The 18474-nt window shown below is 43.7% G+C and overlaps 2 protein-coding genes across 2 annotated transcripts; both read right to left on the reverse strand.

Moving 5' to 3' along the window:
- Positions 1–3468: 3468 nt before the first annotated feature.
- On the reverse strand, positions 3469–11970 carry DDX47 (DEAD-box helicase 47). The gene is made up of 12 exons (XM_068191520.1): positions 11836–11970; positions 11127–11220; positions 9418–9606; positions 8662–8733; positions 7882–8000; positions 7249–7320; positions 7013–7129; positions 6717–6863; positions 6285–6422; positions 4843–4913; positions 4169–4298; positions 3469–4076 (listed from the first exon to the last, which is right to left on the reverse strand). The coding sequence occupies exons 1-12, from the start codon at positions 11920–11922 to the stop codon at positions 3957–3959; spliced, it is 1356 nt and encodes a 451-aa protein (XP_068047621.1). The 5' UTR covers positions 11923–11970; the 3' UTR covers positions 3469–3956.
- A 2278-nt stretch (positions 11971–14248) lies between these two features.
- Positions 14249–18284, reverse strand: APOLD1 (apolipoprotein L domain containing 1). The gene is made up of 2 exons (XM_068191522.1): positions 17989–18284; positions 14249–15852 (listed from the first exon to the last, which is right to left on the reverse strand). Exon 2 carries the CDS (start codon positions 15845–15847, stop codon positions 15107–15109), a length of 741 nt encoding a protein of 246 aa, XP_068047623.1. The 5' UTR covers positions 15848–15852; positions 17989–18284; the 3' UTR covers positions 14249–15106.
- Between the last annotated feature and the right edge of the window lie 190 nt (positions 18285–18474).

The raw sequence follows: 18474 nt of genomic DNA on the forward strand, positions 1-18474 counted from the left end.
TGCTGTTATTCAAAAGGAGCTTTCCTAGTCAGACCATGAGAAAAAGCCATCTGAAAACTAAGAAAGTATCTTTTAACCTTTCTTTTTAAAGTTCAGGAGTTAACTCCAAATCTTGGGATTCTGTCAGGAACTCATATTCTTATTCTCTGTGTTTACAATTGTTGGGGGCTCCCCCCCCCAAAAAAAAAAAAAAAAAAGAAAATTCTAAGTACATAAAGAAGAGGACTAAGAACTCAGAATGACTACATGAGCTACATCTGACACCAAAGCTGGATTTTTACAGCATTTACTCTGCAACATTTACAATAATTAATTGCTCATTTGAATGTTTACAGAAGCTCCTTACATATCATTGCAGTCAAACCACAACATCACATTTATACATCACCAGAGTGGTTGGTACATGCCTGTGTTTTTCATAGGTAATGCAATGAATTCCATTCTTTCTTAGGTATGTTCAAGAGCTTTTAAGTATCTTTGTTATTTTCCTTCTTCTGTGCTTGGTTAAACTGCGCATTTTTACTAACTTCAGTCCTGATTTGTAAACTAAGGCCTTCAGATTGCCAATTACTTCTGAGAATTCCTCCTAAACTGAGACTCTTTTCAGCACAAGTTAGTGGTTTTGCTAGAAAGTCACAGCATTCAGCTCTCCCTCTTTAGCTATCTCTACCTTTCTGGGGGCAGGGGGACAGGTGGGCTGTCCGGTCCTTGAATGAGTTCATGTGTGCCTCATTACTTTTAGAAGATTTAGGCTCAGGCTGCTGCCACAGAAAAAGGCCCTGGATTGCCCACTTTGGTTCCCAGCTGTGCTTTCTGGCCCATGCTTTCCCTTGCAGCCCCTGGGCAGGAGGTGCATGGCACTGGGGAACTGATATGGCCAAATCCTTTTCAGATGGGTCAGTTCAATGCAGCTTCTGTACTGAACCACTGGGTGGTTGCAGGGACTGCTACTATTTTGCAGCTATTGTCACATATATTGAAGTTAGTTAGCCACACTAACATCCATGTCCAATTTTACTTCTCCCCGCACAAGGGTTGACCCGCTTCTGTTAGCTGTAGAACATTTAAATGAAAGACAATCTATCCCTATTTGTTATTGCCCCAAGTACTCAACTACACAGTACTAAAAATCAAAACCATAAAACATAATTTAAAATATGTATTACAAACATATAAATAATCACTTTCTCATTATGGACTTTGGAAGTGCAGAACTGTTTCAAACTGCAAACATCCCCACTGAACGTTGAGAACCCAGCTTTCATTGAAACTTCACCTGAGTTTCAACCATAAAGTATGACAAATCGTGTTAGCCCAATCCTACCTTACATCATGTTAAGGTTAATCCTCCACTCAGCTCCCTGATGTGTGAAACTCCAGAGGGTGCAAGGGTGTGCTTCAGAACTGCCCCTCAAAAGCCCTCCTGACTGAACAAACATACTGGCAGCAGTTGTATGAAAGTATGCAGCCACGTGCATACCAGTGTGGGTCTTTTCTGAACATTTATTCAGAGAGAGACAGGTCTCACTTCATTCTTTTCCCCTCATGTTTCATTAGATCAGCTAGAGATTTTGTTTTAGGCTGGCTGCAAATTCTGTTTTGCCCAAATACATCTCCAGACACTCCCTATTCCACTTCAGTTATAAAAACACCCTCTGACCCAGCCCCTCTGGAGTAGCCACAATAAAGAAACCATTTCCTGCCCCTCCAACCTGTTGAGATATTTTTAGTTGAAACTGAATGCACATACCTGTGGCAGGTGAGGCACCAGTGAGAATGTGGGTGTGGTGAGACCTTTGCTTTTCTAATGCCAAGTGCTTCTACAGCTTGTCATTCCAAATCAAGGGAGGTGGCCAGCTGTCTAGTCACTCCTCTCAATGAGGCTCTGTACTCTTTCACAAGCAGCAGCTCTATTTCTCTCCACCAATGTTCTTGATACTGCAGAAGAGGGATAATCTTTGACTCCATCAAGGGACATCCATTTGGAGGCCTGCTCTTGCAGGCTTCCAAATAGGAAGAACACAGAGATGCTACAAACTCCTACAACCTGAAAGGAATTCTGAAAGGAATGACTCCACCCCACCTCCTCCAGAAAAGTATCCTTCACATCACTTTACAAGATTGGTTCAGGACTGACTGCATCCCATCCATTACATAGCTGGGAATAACACTCCAGAGGTTTTCCAGGGATCCAGGACTCTCAGAGATTTAAGCTTCCTTTGCTCATACTGGAACCAACCCTATCCATGGGGAAAAGCACTTGGATCTCCACCCATATTATCACTCATTTTGCTCTCTCTCTGGTGCATTCTAGGGCTGTTTCCTCTTATCTGTGTAGTTTGCTACCAAAGGGCCCTGTAAAATGAACATGTTCTCATTTATGGGCTTTCACCCCTGCCCCTCTGTGCTAGGACCTGGGGAAAATAAACACTCTTTCCTTTACACAAAGGCTCTTAGCAGTGAACATACCCAAAATCTGTACACTTACGACTTGCCACTGACTCAAGACCATTTTTATCAGACTTGTTTATCAGACATTTACCAAGCTATCAGACTTGAAGATATTTGGGAGATTTAAGTAAACTGCTACAACATAAATGAAGAGTGAGAACACTGGCACTCTTTTTGCTCCAAAGAGTATCTCAGTTCCTTATGAAAAAACAGACCTAGGTTTTCTGGCATTTCTTTGCAAAATGTGCTGCCCCTAACGAAAGTGTAAAAGCATTCTGAGCAGCATACATGTGGATACTAGATTTATGCTGACAGTATGAAATAACCACTGTGCTCATCTTGACTACTGCAATAGTTTCTGCTTTCCATTTAGATCTAAAAAGGACTATTTTGAACATTTTTTTCATGTAGCACAAAATCCAGTTTATGAATAGTTCTACTGGACATTAAATTTTCATGTTTTCAGTAAATTTACATATGCGGGAGCTTCTCACTCTTCTCTGCCTACCAGCAGGAACATCCTGTGTGAAAATTTTTATTATCAGTGAGAATTAGCAGTAACCTTCTGGTTTTATATGAAGTACATTTATCTCATTCTTCCAAAAGTCTACTGGTCTGGCACGGAACTCTGCCTAAGAGTAACAAAATTCCCTGCCTAGGGAAACAAAGAGCTTTCCAGGATACCTGTTTTTCTGCACCTCCCAGCTTGTGAGTTGCTATCCCACATAAATACCCCCCTCTTGTGTTCATTTGTAAGTACTACGAGAATCGGCCACAAAAACCCCACCCAAAACCCAGACCTATCCTTGATGGTGTCAATCATTAGCAGGAACTGGATCGAATTTCAGGCAGTGAATGTTTCATCCTGCTGAAGCTTGTTCTCTCTGTGTTGGACTGCTCTTCAGCTGACAAATCTAAGGTACTGATGTCACATCTGAATTGCCAGGATTGACCCAAGAAGAATCCTGATACACAAAGTGAACAGAACAGGTCAGTGACAAGACAAGGAAAACCAAGTAGCTTTAAAATTAAGCAAAATATATTTTGAGTTCTCAGTGTAATACATCCCTTCACCAAGGCAAGAGCATCCCAGCTGTGCTGTGAAAACTCAGTCACTTCTTTTTAACTTTTTCCTCTTTCTTCAGACACATCTGACTCCAGATGCACTCAAGTGAGACTGAATAGTGGGACAGGCTGCAGCAGTGCAAAAGCTGCACTCACACTACACTTCATAGTGAATGAGCAGGGCCAGACCACAGCTGCTTCCAGGCCAGAAGTGATGGTCTCTGACAGTGTCTCTGAAAGGAAAACTGGTGCCATGGTACCAACATGGGCCAAGCTCAGTCTGTAGCTGGTGAAGAAGAAAAGTGGGTTTTTTCCTCAGGGACTGTCAAATTTTATATGTAGTTCTGAAAAAAAATCCACTGGTGATGGCTTGGTAGACTGTTTTTGATAGCTCAGATAGCCATAAAGAGAAAAATAAAAAAGTCTGTTCAAATACCAAACTAGAAGGCTTTCCTCTTCTTCTTTTTCCCTCCTGCCACCTTATTCCTGACACCAATAGCCTCTTCTGTGTCATCATCATCGTTCCGAGATCGCTTCTTCTCTCCCTGCTCCCGCAGCTCCTGCAATGCAATTGACAGATTGATCCAGAGTTTGGCACCTGAAGAAATTCAGACTACAACAGCAAGGACAGGGTCAGAAAGCCAGCACCCACCATTCGAGCAAGCCTCTGGGCCTCAGCCACACGCTCTGTCAGCATCATAACTTCTTCCTCTTGCATGGGGAATGCTGGCAGCTTCTTGCCAATCAGGTGTTCAATGCGCTGGAACAGCTCTACATCATACCTGAGGAAAGACAAGACACCAGCCTGAATGAGCCCCCCTGAGAGGGCCTCAGCTGTCACCATCACAGACTTCAGCCCTTATCTCCAGCCCACAGATACTGTTACTTTGGGCTGATGGGCTCACAAGCATCTCAGCTGCATCCAAATGATGCCATTTGGCATGGCTTCTCTGATTTATTCAGCTCATCTCATCTCATCTCAGTTCTGAAGTATTTGGTAAAGATTTTCTTTTTAGGCAGATACTTCAGTGTTTATAAAACACTCTCAAAGTTACTTAACCTGCATTATAGATTTTAAAAATACATAAATATATTGTATAGTCCAGTTATAAACCATTCTGCTCAATGAATGCCTGCTTCTAAAATTTTTCTAGACTTTCCTCCCTCCCCACCCTAGGCTTTGAATTCTCTCCCCTTTAACTAAATAAAACCAACTGGCACTTCAAAATGAAAAGCAGTATTTTATTCTCACCCAGGATAAGGTCAGATATTTTCTGCTCTGAAACACAGCTGGAAAGAATAACTTTGTTAAGTTTTATCACTTACTGTGTGACAAAGGTGATAGATTTGCCAGATCTCCCAGCTCGAGCTGTTCTCCCAACACGATGTATGTAATCCTGGAAAGAATTTTCTTGATAAGCAATAATATATTTTCACCAAACACAGAACAGGTCTTATGGCAGATCAACCTATATATTTTGTCTTCAGGAAAGAACAAGAGAATGTCAAGAACATACTGCCAGCATTAAATGCTCAGGAGGGTGTGCAGCATCCGATTTTGAGAAGTGGCCTAAGTGGAGGTACAACTTCAGCTTTAACATCTGAATTCTTCTCTTTTTAAATAAGAAGACCAAATCCAATTATTCCAGACTGCAGGATAAAAGTTATAGTACATGACCCTTGCCAAGACTTCACTCTCTTTTCCTTGGAAAGCTAATATTCAGTGACCCCATGCCTGCATTTTCAGTCTTGGGATCTAGTGCTCTGCATAGTGCACCTTCCAGAGAAACTCTCTGACAAGCAGACTTAAACTTGGCAGGCATGGTGAAAGAGAGGATGATTGAGAATAATTTAGAAGAGTCTGATCTATCGAACATCTTTGGTCAATACAGTTCCAGGCTGTTTTCCAGGTTTCCTACTACATTATGGAAATTAAAATACTCCCTTCTCCATACAGGATTTGCAGAGAGAGGATTGTAAGAAAGGATCTGTTCTATGGATTAGATGAGAGAGAAGAGCACAAAGACCATAATAACACCATTCAAGCTGCTGCCCTCACCATGTTTTTTCTTACTTTTGTGCCTTTACAAAAGGAGTGTCTTCAAAAGACCTTTCTGTTTGCAAGACTTCCTTCTGTTTGCAAGGCACAGTATCCTTAATCACTGTAAGCAACAATAGCAATTCCTGAAGGGTAGGTTAATGGTATGCTTTCCAGAACTAAGCTGGGAAACAGTCATATCCCTTGGATAATCCCATACTTTCCATACAGAGAGTTGGTAACTTACTTTCTTTTTCTTTTGCTGTACTTTTGTGATATGAAAAGGACACATATTAAGGACATCTTTTTTAACCAAATGCTTGTTGAATGTCATAATCAGAGAATTTTCTCTCTTTTAAACACAGTTTAAAATATGAAGGCAGACCTGAATCACAGACACAGAGATGACTACATGAAACTAGTAATACGTTAAAGTTGTTTTCAAAGCCCTTTCATGTAAAAAGGCAAGACATACAGTTTGAGCAGAAATGCAAAGACACAGAGCATTCCTTACTTCCCCTCTTCACTTACAGGATCACTTCTGCAACCCAGGCCGTGAGACCATACAAACAGAGATACCAACTCAATAGCAGAGGCTGAACTATACCTTTCAATGTACAGAATCATGAATTAGGCTTCCAGCCAGCAGAACAGAGAAAAGATTCTCCGTTCCTTTGTCTATCTGCTCCCAGTGACCAGAAGCTCTCAGCTGGTACACAGACAGGCTTACCTTAGAGTGTGTAGGAATATCAAAGTTTATCACCACATCCACATGTGGGATGTCCAGACCTCTGCTTGCAACATCAGTAGCCAGCAGAATAGAACGTGCCTTTGCCTTGAATTTGTTTAGAGAACCCAAACGTTTATTCTGGAAAAAGGACGAAAAGGGAATGAGAGAAGAACATTCATTCTAGTTAGCTCTTGTTAAAATACTGGCACAAAAGAACTGGAGGAGAAACTCAAAAAATTTCACTTCTCTAATTTCTTTTTTAAATATTACAGAATCGGCAGCAGCATTCACGTTAGGTAAATTTCTATGTTCAGTCCAGTCCACTAGCTGTGAATACTCCTCCTGCAAGGCAGGTGTGACTCTGTATGGTGCAGCCCATTTCCCAAGCCCCAGGCCCCCTGCCTACTTTATTCTGGGGGTTCATGCCCATACCTGACTCATCTGCCCGTGGAGGGGAATGGCAGTGAACCCCAGGTTGCGGAGCAGTAAAGCAGTCCTCTGAGTATTGTTACATGTACTACAGAATATCATGAAAGAGTTACCAGCCAGTTCATTCAAGATATAAACCAGGTAGCTGTCCTGTAAAGAAACAGAGAGAGAATTCAAAAAACAACCCAGAGATAATCACATGTGCAACATTAAGTCTAGGACTCAGAAAATGACAAGATATTGGACAGATGTGGGAACAAGAAAAGACAATGAGAGAGAAGAAACAGAAGTGCCATTACCTTGAATTTGGAGGGGATGAAAATGTAGTACTGCTGTAGTTTTTCAACTGTCTGATACTTGGAAGAAACAGCACATTTAACAGGATTCTTCAGAGCAGCACGCTGGAGTTTTTGAACCTGGTAAGAGCAATGAAATTTAGCTGGAAAGAGATCTTGTCAGAAAGTTGTATTAATATAGTCTAGTCAAGAGGCTAGCCTGATGGAAGGAGATCTAAAACAGATTAGTCTGCTCCCACCTTCTTGGTCATGGTGGCAGAAAACAGGAATGTCTTCCTGTCTCGAGGAATCACTTTTAATATCTTATCCACCTGTAAAAAAATAATGGAAATACTAAATACTACAAGCAAGCAGGACACAAGCCTTCCACAAATATAAAGATCATCCACATGAGGAATAATGCATGTGTAAACATACATTAGAGGAATAATGCATGTGTAAACATACATTACATACATGTTCCTACAAAATTTGTAGCAACAATTTTTTTTCTCTTCTAAAGGGAAGGTGTAGGCTGATATCTTGTTGACAATTAGGCAGTGTGAACTTCAAAAGTCCAACAACAGTGCAAATATCAGGCAACATTTCTGTAGGAATGTGTGATTGTTTTCTACACTAACTACATTCTACATCAGGCACTCCAGAGACACTAGTGGATTTCAGAGACAAAGTGCCTCCTACTTTCTTGGCAGTGCTCTGCAGAACTCTGCCATGGTCTAATCCCACCACAGACTTTTGTGTAATTATTAGATCTTAGTTACAATTTACTACTAATTTCTGCAGAACAGCTCAGTGTTTACTATGTGCCCATATGAAGCAATTTTAAAGGGACTCATGTGGCGTTCCAAACTCGTCTTTCAGCAAATCCCTACCTCTGTCTCAAAATCCATGTTAAGAATCCGGTCAGCCTCATCCATCACTAGGAACTTCAGAGCTCGTAAGTTGAAGCCCTTTGTGTTCTCCAGGTGATCAACTAGACGGCCAGGGGTGGCTACCGACAGTATAAGGAGAGCAAATTCAGAATGAAAGCAGAGGAAAAGATCCAAACAGGCAAGACAGCTGTCCATTACAGAAATGGGATTCTTCGCCCAAGAAAAGTAAGGATTGCTTTGTGGAATAACTCTTTCATAGAGTATCTTCAGAGAGTGGAGTCAGACTCTTTGAAGAATGTCCTAAAAAGAAGTGACACTAAAAAGACTGTAGACAAGCTGTACTGAGAAGGATGAGACCAGCACTTTAAATACTTGAGGAGAATGAAAAAACAAGGCAAAAACACTCTAGGTCTAGCAGGAATGCTTTGGAATGAACTTATAACAACAGTTACTGGTGGATACTTTAGAAACATTAACAAGTCTGAAGGGCCCCTACCCCAAAAGTTCAGTTAAACAGTTTGTAAGGTGGCTGTGCTTTTCCTTCCCACGCTTAATTGCAGGGGGAGGGGAGGGGGGGGAAGGAACACGGGGGGTGTGCGGGGGTACACACAACACGGCTAGCTAACAGATCAGAACCCCTAACCTAAACCCCAAACCGAGACGCAACAAGCCAGTACTGAGAGCTTAGAACAAAAAACAAATGAAGGATGTACTCTCCTTTCCTTGGTTAGCTGCAGTTTCATAATATTCATACGCCACATCCCCAGCACATCAACTTACCTATTATGACATGTGGTTTCTTGGCTAAGGCCAGAGATTGAGACATCGTGTCAATTCCACCCACAATAACCGCTGTAGGACAAAGAGAGGGGAGTGAATCCCTCAGTGTAGCACCAGCCCTCCCCTGGCACTGCAATGTTTACTCTGACTGCCCACCACCCACAGCAATTCTGTACAAATGAAAAGCTACTTATTTTTATGAGAATTTACTTTATTTTAGCATATCTGACCTTCCTAGGCTTCTTAAGCTATGCAATTAATTCCTTACTGGCCACAAATATTTTATTTTCACAGCTGCAGAGCTACAGGCAGAACCTATTCCTTGCAGTTTAACCCATCTGCAAAAAATCTAGGAATTCTAAGGAATTCTAAAAACACCCCCAAAGCTTTTTTTGAGAGATTATCTAAAGAATTAATACAGACAGTCTGAAAGGAAGATTAAACTACATCACACTGTAGGAGGGAGCTCTATGTAATTTCACTGGACACAAACCCACTATTGAGAACATTCTCTTCTATTTCCACCTTTAACTATTTAGACACAGAATGCAGAAGAGCTGTAGACCACTCCATAAGGAAAGACCATAGAGTCTTTCTTTTCTCAAACCTGATACCAGATCTCTATCTTCCAACAGCATAAGCTTTTCTCCTATTTTGTTCAACCCCTCATACAAATCCTCTATTTTTATCTTTGCAATCTAAAGCTGACAAACTGGTCTTCAGAAAAACTGGTCCAATACTGTAAGAGCTACTTACTGCTTTGAACACCGATGGAGGACCCAAGAGCTTCAAACTGCTCTGAGATTTGAAAGGCCAGCTCCCTTGTTGGTGTGAGGACAAGAGCAAATAATCGCTGAGGTGTTTCCAGCAGTGCTTGAAGAATTGGCAAAGCAAAGGCTCCTGTTTTTCCAGAGCCAGTTTCTGCCAGTCCAATGATGTCTCTGCCTGCAAGAAGGAGCAAGGGGACAAAAAACTGTTATACATCCAGAACAGAGAAAGAAGACTTTAAAGCACTGTGCAACAAAACACAAGAATTCCCTAAGGACAGAAAAAAAGGCAGAGACACAGAAGGCAAAAAAAAAAAAAAAAACAAAAAAACAACCACAAAGGGCCAAACCGAAGAATTTCAGAATTTCTCTGAAGCATTTTTAGACTGTGATTTTATTTGTACAGTGATCACAGTCTCAATAGTCAATTTTCTAGTTAAAACTTCTGTTAATATACAGGGTTTCAAACAATACTTAGGTTCAAAGTAAGCTGTACTTTTATAATGTCTCAAATCTGACATCAGTTTACAGCTTAATGACTCTACCTCACTATTCTAGTCCAAATGTTGTCTGTTTACTGGCTTACAAGGAAACAGACTGCGGTGTTTGCAACTTCAGTTACACAAACTACAGACAACAGCACTACCAAACTCACATTTCACATGGCACAATTGTGCCATTGATTAACAGCGTAATCTAAACCAGTCCCTTCAGTAGGAAGGGTAGGAGAGAAAGTCTTTTGCCCAAAAACAATGCAGGCAAAAGGGTGGAATTCATCAATAGAATCCATTATGACCTCCTAAGCTCATGCAGCCAAGAAGAACATGCTGTCAACATACCTTACACTGGAAACAATTTCTCAGGCATGCAGTCTTTACCTTTGCATTTGTTTCCCGCCCTCGGCCCCAAGAGAATCTTATATGTGTAGTAAAAGAGTCTGACAAAAGTTAAATGCTAGGACAGAGCAGACACTGAAAGTTTGTTCCCATTCTGTCACTATGTTGTTCCTTTCCTCCTTGAGTGTTGTTGGTGGCGGGGGGAAGGTGGGGGGGGTTGTTAAAAAAAAAATTCTAGAGGCAGAAATGTCTGCTGAATTCAGTAATTAATTTTTTCTGTAATTCCAGAATGCTTACAGAACGTCACTGTCAATTGGTTTATTACTCACTTGAGAAATCTAATTTTAAAGAGTTGCCTGCTCACTCACAGCAAAGCAAATTACACACACTAAGGAATCAGTCAAGGCAGCTTCACTTTCAGTCACACACACACACAAACACACTCTGTAGGTCTCTATCAGAAGCAGCACTGTCCAAAACCTATAGGAAGCTTCCTGTGTATCCCTGAGTATTTCAGAAACAAAATTATCAATGTGGACTAGCAGTTAAAATGATTAATAATAATTCTATTTAACATGGAGTATCAGAACTACACAACAGGAGTGAACACTCAAGGAACAACGTTTGCACCCATTTGAAAGTTTGTGACTGCAGACAGTGTTATAGGATAAACTACTATTCCAAGCTCCACCTCACCTGGAAAGGGCAGATAATTAATATGAAAACTACTTCTAGATAGAGATAATCTACAATGAAGAAGTTGGGACACACTCATCCGTGATCCTTCTCACTCAGGAAAATTCATTCACATAGAGCTCCTGGAGCAGTCCCCAGTTCAGGATCAAAGAAGTACACTGCTCACCTTGGAGAGCCACTGGAATGGCCTCAATTTGGATCTTCGTTGGCACCTTCCATCCCAACTGGTCACAAGCTTCACACAGGACATCTGTCACTCCCTGGACATTAGTGACAAGAGAAAAGGGAAACAGACATCACCAAAAAGACCTAAATAAAATCACAGAGCTAAATTAAATACATGCTGCAACGGAGCCAACTTGTCTCCAGCACAGACAAACCCCACGAGGACCCCAGTGCAACTCTCTGAAAGGGCAGGCTGCTCACAGTGATCCCCACTTCCATCAGTAATTTCATTGGATTTGTTCAAAATCTGTTAGAGATGACTGCCACAGGAAGAGTATGGTCGGTCTTACCCTAGTTTACACAAGCAAATTCCCTCCTCACACACATCTATCTCTTCACCTCAGGGGTGACCCATGACCACAGCAAACAAAAAACACCTCGTCAAGTTAAAACAACTGGAAGGTAGCGGCGGCCGGCTGCGGAGCGGCGATGGGAGCAGCAATGCCAACCCCAGCGAGGCAGCGGCCGAGTGCCCGCAGCTCCCGCCCGGGCCCGGCACCGCTGCCCGCGGAGCGCCGCACGTGTCTGCCCCGCGGGCACACGGGCAGGCCGGGAGCTCCCGGCCTCATGCGCGCGGGGGGGGCAGGACGCTGTTCCTCGGGACAGGGCAGCGAGCACCGGGGGCAGAAGCGGCTCCGGCCCAGCCTCACCAGGTCCTTGAAGCTCCGTGGCTGCTCCTCCGCCGCCGGCTCCTGCTCCGGCTCCGCCGCCGACCCTTCCTCCTCTCCTGCCGCCATCTTGGCCCGTCCCCTCCCGGTGCAGGGCAGAGCACTCTGGGAGCTGTAGTGCTCCTCGGGGCGCGACGGGATTTGTAGTTCCGGGGAAAGAGCCGAGCGAAGCGGTGGGTTCTCCCTCAGCTCCGAGGGCTGCTCAGGGAAGGGAGAGCTGCGGATTTCCGCCGCCTGTCCTGGGACAAGGGCACCCTGAGCTGGCTGTGGAAAGCCTGCCCGTCTGCCCGCCCGGCGGTAACCCCGAGCGGCCAAGCCTCAGGCCTGCACTCAGCGCTGCACGGCTTAGGCAGTGCTTGATGCTGTTCCCAGTTCATACCTTCTGCAGCTGTGAAAGGACAGGTAAAATGAGCTGGCCAGGCACAACAAGGCAAGAATATGTAGAAACTTACATCCATAATGCGTATAAAGAACAAATCAAGTGCTTCGGATGTGTTGGTATGAAACATTTTGAAGCACTAGTGATGGGAAGAGAGAAAATAGCTGTCATTGTCCCACATTGTTTTCCCGTTTATGATAATTGCTAGTGTGAATTTTTGAAGTATGAATTATGAATTTTTTACCCTCTCTCTCTGGGAAGTCTTTCTGGGCGTGCTGTCAGTGGAAATGCTGATACACTTCAGCATCTGTCCCTGGATTCCAAGCGTGGCATTTCCTCTGCACCCAGAACAATGAGGAAAGTGAGAGGAAATACGAATGAACTCTCTGCGTGACAGGGAACGAAGAGGAAACCTGAAACAATTCATGGGCAGGAGTAAAAATGAAACTGCTGCATCCCACTGTGCTCAGGAGCAATGATAAATTAAAACAAAACAAAAAAAAAGCCCCAAACCCACCCTGTGTAGATGCTCGTTGTTACCATATGTTTCAAAAATTACAGCAGTCTGAGCCATCAGCTTGCTGTTGATCGTTAGTGCTAAAGGTTAAGCCTGGCCAGCACATAGACATGAACCCCTGTAAGGGTCACTAGGATGCCTCAGGAAATGGAGTCAGGGATGTGACAGGAAGTCACTGCTTGTGATTCTTTACTGAACTCCTTGCCCACATAATAGGGTGCTGTTTTATTGGGGAGCAGGGTGCAGCAATTCTATTCTGGTGAAATTCCAGTTTGTGTAATTCCCTACTGTCAATAGAGGTATTTGAATGAAAGTTTTCTCCTGTCCTAAACTGTTGTTGGGAGCATTCATGCATGATAAAATAAATATACAACTTCAAAGTAGTAATTCCTTTTTTGTGCTTTTCAGCACAGGACACTGCAGATTATACTGGATTTAGAAATTGTCACTCCAAGGCTTTTAAACTTGGCTTTAAACAAATATGGTTCTAGCTCTACTGCATGTTACAGTCCTTAGCAGGGGCAGGGTGAGAGCATCCCCAGCAGATGAATTTTAGTGCAGATATAATGTCAGCTATTTCAGAAAGGGTGCATAATGAGACAAGATGGACAATGTGTACAAGCACATCACCTCCAGGAGTGCAGAGAGACACTGACACAAAAGTGCTTCATATTCATTTATTCAAATCAGCAGTGTACTTGTTCATTTCTGTTCAAACAGGCATGGGTATCAAAAGCATGAGTCCCACTCTGGGGAACCAGAGCTTTTATTCTTCCTATAACATATTAAAACAAATGTTGATATCATGAAAAGAAGAGACAAAAAGGACAAGGATTCAAGCTTTGTGACATAGAGTGCTGCCCTCCCTAAGAATTTGGTCAGTGTTACAGAATTACAGAATAGGTTTTTCTGATCATTTGGATTTGTGCCTGTGCAGGGACGTTTCCCTTATCCACTGGGGCATGCTTGTGGAGGGAGTTACCTCTGCATTAACTCTTCTAGTCACCTCAAGCTAGTTTCGGGGTCTTTTCCTTGTACCTCTTTCAGGTACTGACATGATCCCCATCATCACCATACTTGGGCACTTCTGAGTGGGATGATCCCAGACACATCCTTGTGAGGTAGGGAAGTGCTACTATCCCTGTTTTTAGACAGGGAATTGAGGTACTGATGGCTCAAAATCACAAAGGGCATATTTAGCAGAACAGTCACTTGAAACAGGGTCCCAGTCCTTGCTCCTGCTTTGTAGGGGCTCTGCCACTGAATCATCCTACTCCTCTCTACCCCTCCTGAATATTAGTACCCGCATGTATTTCACTAATATGAAGCCTTCCATGGGAAGCATTGCTAGGAGTACGTGTAGCTTTCCATGCATGCTGCCTCCCCTCTCACAGATGATCCACTGTGGGTCTCACAGGCTGCTTGACTGCATGGAGAGTGGCACCTCCACCTCTCAGGTGTGCTCCCATCACGGCGGGGCTCCAGCTCAGACCAGTAACACCAACCTACCCTTCCCTTCCTGCTGCAGGAGATATAACTGCTTCCTTCCACCAATGCCCTGAGGCAGACTCTGGTCCCAGGGTCACTCTTCTCTCTGTTTTGGCTCCTAAAATCTATTGTCACTGTTTGACTGTGTTTCACCTATTTTATTACTATCAGCATTCAGGTCATGCTTTCCTTTTCCTACAGGGATTTGCCCTCCCTCACAGCAAAATAACAGGTAACTTGCTCTCACATGCTACAGACTTGCTTTTACTCTAAAAAACAACAGTTTTCCTTTGGAACAGAGGCCTCCTTAAAAAAACCAAAACATATATATATATATACACACACACACTCTTATATACAATATCATAAACTTAAAATCATTCTATGTAAATAAATAGAACACAAACATCACAGTTCTCAGACTGGAGAGGTTTCTCCAAAATGGATAAATTCTGGCCCTGCTATTTCACCCTGGGATGGTGAACTATCCATACAGTCTGTCATATCTGGAGCTGCTTCTTTCTACAGCCTTTCCAGATGTACCTTGGTAATGGGATTGTACTTTACTGGAAATTGGCAGCTGCTGGCTTTTTTAGGGTACTCCAGCCCTTGTACCACACACAGATTCATAAGTTGTTTACAAACCAGGCTCAGTCAGCATCAGGTATTTCATCCACCTCCTGACCTACTTCTTTTTGCTGCCTTGATGAAGCAGAGCAGTGGAGATGGCTGGGGAAAAAGAGGTCTGCAGAATGTCTGCCTCATGGCATCAGCACCGTGAACTGTAAAACAACAGGAAGCAGTGCTAATGGTCACAGTTAATAATGAAATGTCTCCAAACCCAGTTTTAATATGGGCCAAACACTGTTTCAGCTGGACGGTCTCAGGATCTCAGCAGTGGTTTTAGCACCCAAGCTGAGTCTCCTAGTACATGGGGAAAGCTCTGTTCTGGACTCAAGAAGATCACAGACTTCATCCATTGCCCTGGTGCAGGTCTCGAGGTTGTCAGCCAACTTCTGGATTTTGGCCTTCAGCACAGCCTGGCTTACTTTAGTGACCTCCTTTGTGTATTCAGGCACGAGGAAGCTGTGGGAGCCGCAGAAGACCACGAAGCAGACGGAGTTGTAGAGCGAGATGGATGCCCTCTTCTCTGACTGGCGCAGTGTAGGGTCACCTGGGCCCTGCCCCCGGCGAAGGAACTCCAGGCAGCCGAGTATTTCCCTCATCTGTTTCCGACAAGTCATTGCAATTTCCTGCACCTTCCTCACCTCCCGGGAATTGCAGAGCACTAAGGAGAGGTCGGAAGTGATACTGACGGCCCCCCCTGCCGTGGCCAGGCCCAGACCCACAGCCGACGCCAGCAGAGAGGCTCCCAGCGTCGCCGGGCTCAGGGACAGCCCCAGGATGGCTGTGACTGCTCCGGCAGCGGTCAGGGTGCTCCCGCTGACATTGGCAATCAGGGACCTCTTGCAGAGCTTGTTGAGTTTCCGAGCTGCCTTGTGAAGGTGAGCAATTTGGCCACGCAGCCTCCGTCTCTGATCCAGCAGGGCTGCGTGGAAGTGGTGCGTGGGGTCTGGTGTCTGCGGAAAGGCAGCACTGTTCCTCTCCATGGCTTCTGTCCAGAGAAAGAAAAGTCTGGGTTGGGATTTATGTAAAAAAGCCCCACAAGACATGCTCATCCTGGACCGCCATTTCAGGGATGGCATCCAGCCAAAGTTTTGTTGCTTCAACCCATCTACAAGAAGGGTTTTCCATATGCACACACATGTACACTCACATGCACACACATACCCATATGAATGTGTACATTTAATTACATATTGCATTGTAACTTTCAGACAGCAAAATGTTAAAATGTTTTCTTAGTCCCTGCAAAGACTAAAATATCCTTAGACTGGGGTCAGAGGTGCTGTTACCATTATCTCTGTGAAGACACAAAAGGTCTTTTGAAACCATAGGGACAGAAATTCCCCTGAGATTAGGTGACTCAGTGCCCAGAAGACCAATGCTGCCAGAACTAATCTTTTGTCTCCCTGGTGGGATTCAGAAGATCTGCAATATAGAAGGACATCTTTCGCAAGAAAGGTCAGACTCCAAGGAGGTGAAAGCCACCATCCCAGGTCTTTGTTTAGGGGTGATTTCCTATTAAAGGAGGACAGAGGGAAGCTGCTGAGTGGAGTCTATGACTGGATTTTCCATATAGGAGGTGAGGAGCTTATTAATGCCTTGGACGGGTATTGTGGACATCCTTCCTTTCTTTAAACTTCAGCAACTCAAGGCCCTGCAGCATTTTTTTCCCTATTTTAACCTGGTGTCCAGTGTATGAACAAAGATGGGAACTATTGTTCTGTGGTGCTTAGTCCAACCTGTGGTCATAAGTACCCAGTTACAGTGGCAGGGAGGCCTCTGAACCTTGTTTAAGTGAATTGTGAAGAGCACATCAGAAAAGCAGGCCCATTTTTAGTGTGCACTCCCTGGCAGATGGGGAAACAGGGGAAATACAGAGGCCTGTGAATAGAAAAGGCTTGAAAACTGCTGGGTCTGGAAAACCTCCCCTTGCAAGATAGCAGGAGAGGCTTCACTTCTAGAAGATTAATCTTTGGTGTTTCTGTGCTAGACAATCTCTGTTTGCTGTCTCTCTTCATTGCCACAAGTGCAGAAGGAAATGTTCCAATCAATATTTTCAGGTTGCTCTAGGGCTGCAAAATGCTCTACAGAGGAAGCCAGCAACTTCAATCCTGCTTACAGGGAAGCTGAGGCAACAGAGCCAACAGGAGTGGTGTAGCTGATTGTCTGGAGGAAGCAGAGTCTCTGTGCTTCACAACACTGCATTGTGCACACAGCTGTGCTGCCTCTGCAACTAGCAAGGTCCAGCCATAGAGCTGAGAAGCTGTTTGGAGCCCATAATGCCCTCACAGCCAGAAGGAGTCTCTGTAGCAGAAAAACCCTGTCACTAAGCCAACTGAGCAAAACTATTCATTGCTGCAGGCACCTTTTCACTTCTAAGTCTTCTGTACTGTGGGAACTGAAGGAGCCTGGTCCCTCATAAAGTCACACTATGTAGTTAGGATCCTGGGGCTTCATTCTGCAGAATCCTCATGTTTCAGGAGAAAACTTTGTACCATAGTCTTTCCATCCGGAAGTGCATTCATAAATAATTCTCCCTGCAATCTTTCTCCCTTCTGCTGGCTTGTCCTAATTAATCTCACACCTTTAAGACACCCCCCATGCCCTTCAGAAAATGACCCCAGTCTCTCTTGGTGCCCTTGGGTCATTTGAATCACTTAGTACATTGTGCTTCTCTTAAATGGAGCCTGTGTCCTATTATTTTTACACTATCATTAGAAATAAAGCTGGAAGGACAAGGACTAACACCAATCTAAATGGATACCAGCATTGAAATGGACAATGAGCATATCACCAGTAACTTAACAACAGATCAATATGATGATCATTAAATATGTCAATTCCTGTAGCCTCTTAACAATTTGTTCTGAAGATTTACTCACTGATAATAACAGCAACTCTCTCACTGAATTATTAGAACAATCATTCATTGTATAGCATAGGCCATGTAGTGATGCAAATCTTTTCACATTGATTAATGCCAGCAGAAAGGAAAAAAAAACCCAACTCCTGCTCTTAGAGAAAAATCTCCCCAGCACTAAAGGTATACATCAGTCCAAACCCTGCAAAAACTTTCCTAATAGAGTACTCAGAGACACTAAAAAAATTACTGGTTCAAACTTACCTTCAGTTTCCAGCTACCCTCCCAGAAGACAAATTTTGTTCTGTTTCTGGACGAGACCAATTTATAGCTCCTGCGGACCAATTGCTGCGATGGGAATGCTTTGCCTCATACTGGGAGTTTGCCATTTCCTGTTCTCTCTTGTGCAGAAGGATATGACACACTGGAAAGTGACCTGTGGGACAGTGAGCACACATCACGTTCAGGAAACGATTCCTGCGAATGAACATTGTGTGTTCACTTTTCCTGAAGTGTAGGGTGGAAAAAAGGTTTAAAAATCGCAGCCTATTCCTGGCTCTGAGGTAGTGCAGACATTCCCTGCAGGGAACAGTTGCCTTTCCTTTCCCTGAAATAGCAACTGACTTTACTCTGTGCTGGAGCTGCCAATTGTTTGATGACTTAAGTTTCCCTCCACTACACATCTAGAGCCAGGGGACCTATCAGCCAGCCAACTACTCCATTCAAGGCCAGTGTACTTTTAAAATCCCA

This window comes from Anomalospiza imberbis, chromosome 5 (assembly GCF_031753505.1).
Source record: "Anomalospiza imberbis isolate Cuckoo-Finch-1a 21T00152 chromosome 5, ASM3175350v1, whole genome shotgun sequence".
NCBI classification, from domain to species: Eukaryota; Metazoa; Chordata; class Aves; order Passeriformes; family Viduidae; genus Anomalospiza; species Anomalospiza imberbis.